The 2,314-nt window shown below is 40.4% G+C and overlaps 1 protein-coding gene across 1 annotated transcript in view; it reads right to left on the bottom strand.

The window, feature by feature from the left end:
- Window positions 1-1,900, bottom strand: part of LOC142348048 (myeloblastin-like) — an 11,273-nt gene extending 9,373 nt beyond the window's left edge. Inside the window, exon 1 of the mRNA XM_075399215.1 lies at window positions 1,778-1,900. Within this exon, the coding sequence (XP_075255330.1) occupies window positions 1,778-1,900 (123 nt within the window). The remainder of the gene's footprint in view (window positions 1-1,777) is intronic.
- Between the last annotated feature and the right edge of the window lie 414 nt (window positions 1,901-2,314).

Below are 2,314 nucleotides of genomic sequence, written 5' to 3'. Positions count from 1 at the left end.
TGGGCACATTTCTAAAAAAGTATACGTGAGAAATGTTTACAACCAATTGCAAGTGTTATTCCCTAATTTTTAAGTAGTTTTAACAACACGTTAAAGAACCTCTCTAGAGCGTCTGCAATAAATTTTAATGATGTCATACAGACAGTAATGTTCCCTTTAAAATTTACTGTAATAACGCACTGTATTTAAAATTTAAAGCAAAACGCTAGGTTCTCGGAAAGGTGGAATTAATACCGTAATGGTTAGGCTTCTAGTCTTCACTCCCGAGCAACACAATAGATGTTATCATTCTCAGTTACCTGTTTTGTATCACGGTGGCCTCGGACACAGAAAATGGCGCTGCGTAGGAATGCAAAACTTATCTTCATTCGAATGTATTTTATTGCGTCCGAGAATGCGTCCGAGAATTGTCGTCTTTCTTTTCGTTAATTTGTGTTTTCAGTTGATAGTTTTTGTTGACTACAACGAAATTTTGTTGTTAGTTGCGTGTTGCAGACGGCCATGCACCGCCCATACAGGGAAACACGAATGGAACAAAACCACTTTCTGTCAATTTCCAATTTGCGTTGTTGATGCTTTAGATTTGCAATTGCCTCGTGATTTTTGTAACATCCCTTGGCTTCTTTTGAACATGACTTGGTCAATGGAAGGAAAATTTTCACGTCGACTAGAGCTCTGCAGAATCTGAACTCACACAAGCTATTTGCTTTGATGTCAAATCAAGCGTTGCCATTGGTGCCAGAATATGCGGTAGAGTTTTTTGCTTACGAGTATCTAAAGAGACGGTTCGAACTCGATATCATACTAAACATCATGCATTATCTTCGCAAACTACTCACTATATTTAATGTGCCGCATGTGGGTAAAACCCCCTTTTGCACACTGGAGAACATACCCTGGTGAAAATTTTGTACCAGATGCGCAGTATATTGGTGTGTTACTTGCCTCATGACTGCACTAAATGCGCAAAACATCATGGAATTCTAATTTTGTCAACAAGAGACCGTAGTCAAACAAAATTGCACTCTCTTTATTCTGTGGCCAATCCAACAACGTGACTTTTTGCTTAATTCACAGTCGGCTGATCTTTTTTCTTGCGGGCTTTCATCCTCATAAGTAAAGTGTTGCGTTCTTCTGGGTTATTTTTATCCTGTATGAGGTTGACATTTGTATGATCTTTATTCACAAAAGGCCTGAAAGCGACTAGTGACGCTGTAAAGGACGCGTCGTATTCCACTGCTCCCTGATGTTAAGTCCACACTACAAGGTCATTAGCAAAAACAGCTGGTGCGCACCGTCGGTGAGGGGAGAGTCAAAAAAATTGATTACTTTTATCTGCGTGCAGGAAAACTTCTCCAACTATAGAAATCAATCGAGCGAGAAAAGCAAGTTTTTGCTGACCACCTTCTGTGAAACACGAGTAACCTTTTTGCAGTACCGTTTCCTGCAGGTGTTTTAAGTCTCTGAATTGTGGAACGGATTCAAAGCATTTTTCCGTGCCCACAACCGATCCAAAAACACGGCAACCGTTTACAATACCGTTTACAGTTCCTTTAAAAATTGCACAAGCTTTAGATTTCGTGTGGTCCTTTGCAATGAGTTGGCACTTTGGCGCATTCACCGTTTTCTAAAATGCTCACAAAGATCAAATAAATCCCTCCAGAACAACAGTAGGTTCCTCAAATTTCCTACTGCACTGCCATTGGCCGCGTACACCATTTGCCCTCCGTTCGATTAGCGCATGAGCACAATCAATGGTAGTATAGCCGCATATTACAATGTGATCTCTCTGGGTGGTGCCATCATGGGACTGCACTAAAGTGCCGCCGACAAGCAAGTCGAATGGGGCTGTATAAAATTCGGCAGCCACACTGCTCAGAACAGATCCAATTGTCTGCATATTTTCAAGAGCTAACTGATTATTGGGGCAACTGAACTCATTTTAAGCAATAATAGAACGAATTTGTTCGAAGAATCATCAGCAGACCACATTGAATGAACAGCATATTCAATCCCATATTTTTGTCAGAGGTAGAGCTGTCCATTGCCTCCAAGAAACGCAAGTCACTTTTAACGGGCTTTCTGATATAAACCTAAATAACAGGGGGAAGACTTCAGCAACACCGTTATATGTCGAACGCCCGTTTTGTTGAGTGGTATGATGCGACAAGGGTTGTATGAAGTCAAACGTTAATCACAACAGTTTCATTAGATAACCTAATTTTAGTCTTGGATACAGTTTTTAAAAGGTGACTGAGCTTTTGAAGTAAGTAAAAAATCTCTTTCATTCAAGAAAGTCTAAACCTGACGGACC

The sequence above is a fragment of the Convolutriloba macropyga genome, chromosome 10 (genome assembly GCF_964194025.1).
Source record: "Convolutriloba macropyga chromosome 10, txConMacr16.3, whole genome shotgun sequence".
NCBI lineage: Eukaryota > Metazoa > Xenacoelomorpha > Acoela > Convolutidae > Convolutriloba > Convolutriloba macropyga.
This window is presented reverse-complemented; position numbering and strand designations above follow the sequence as displayed.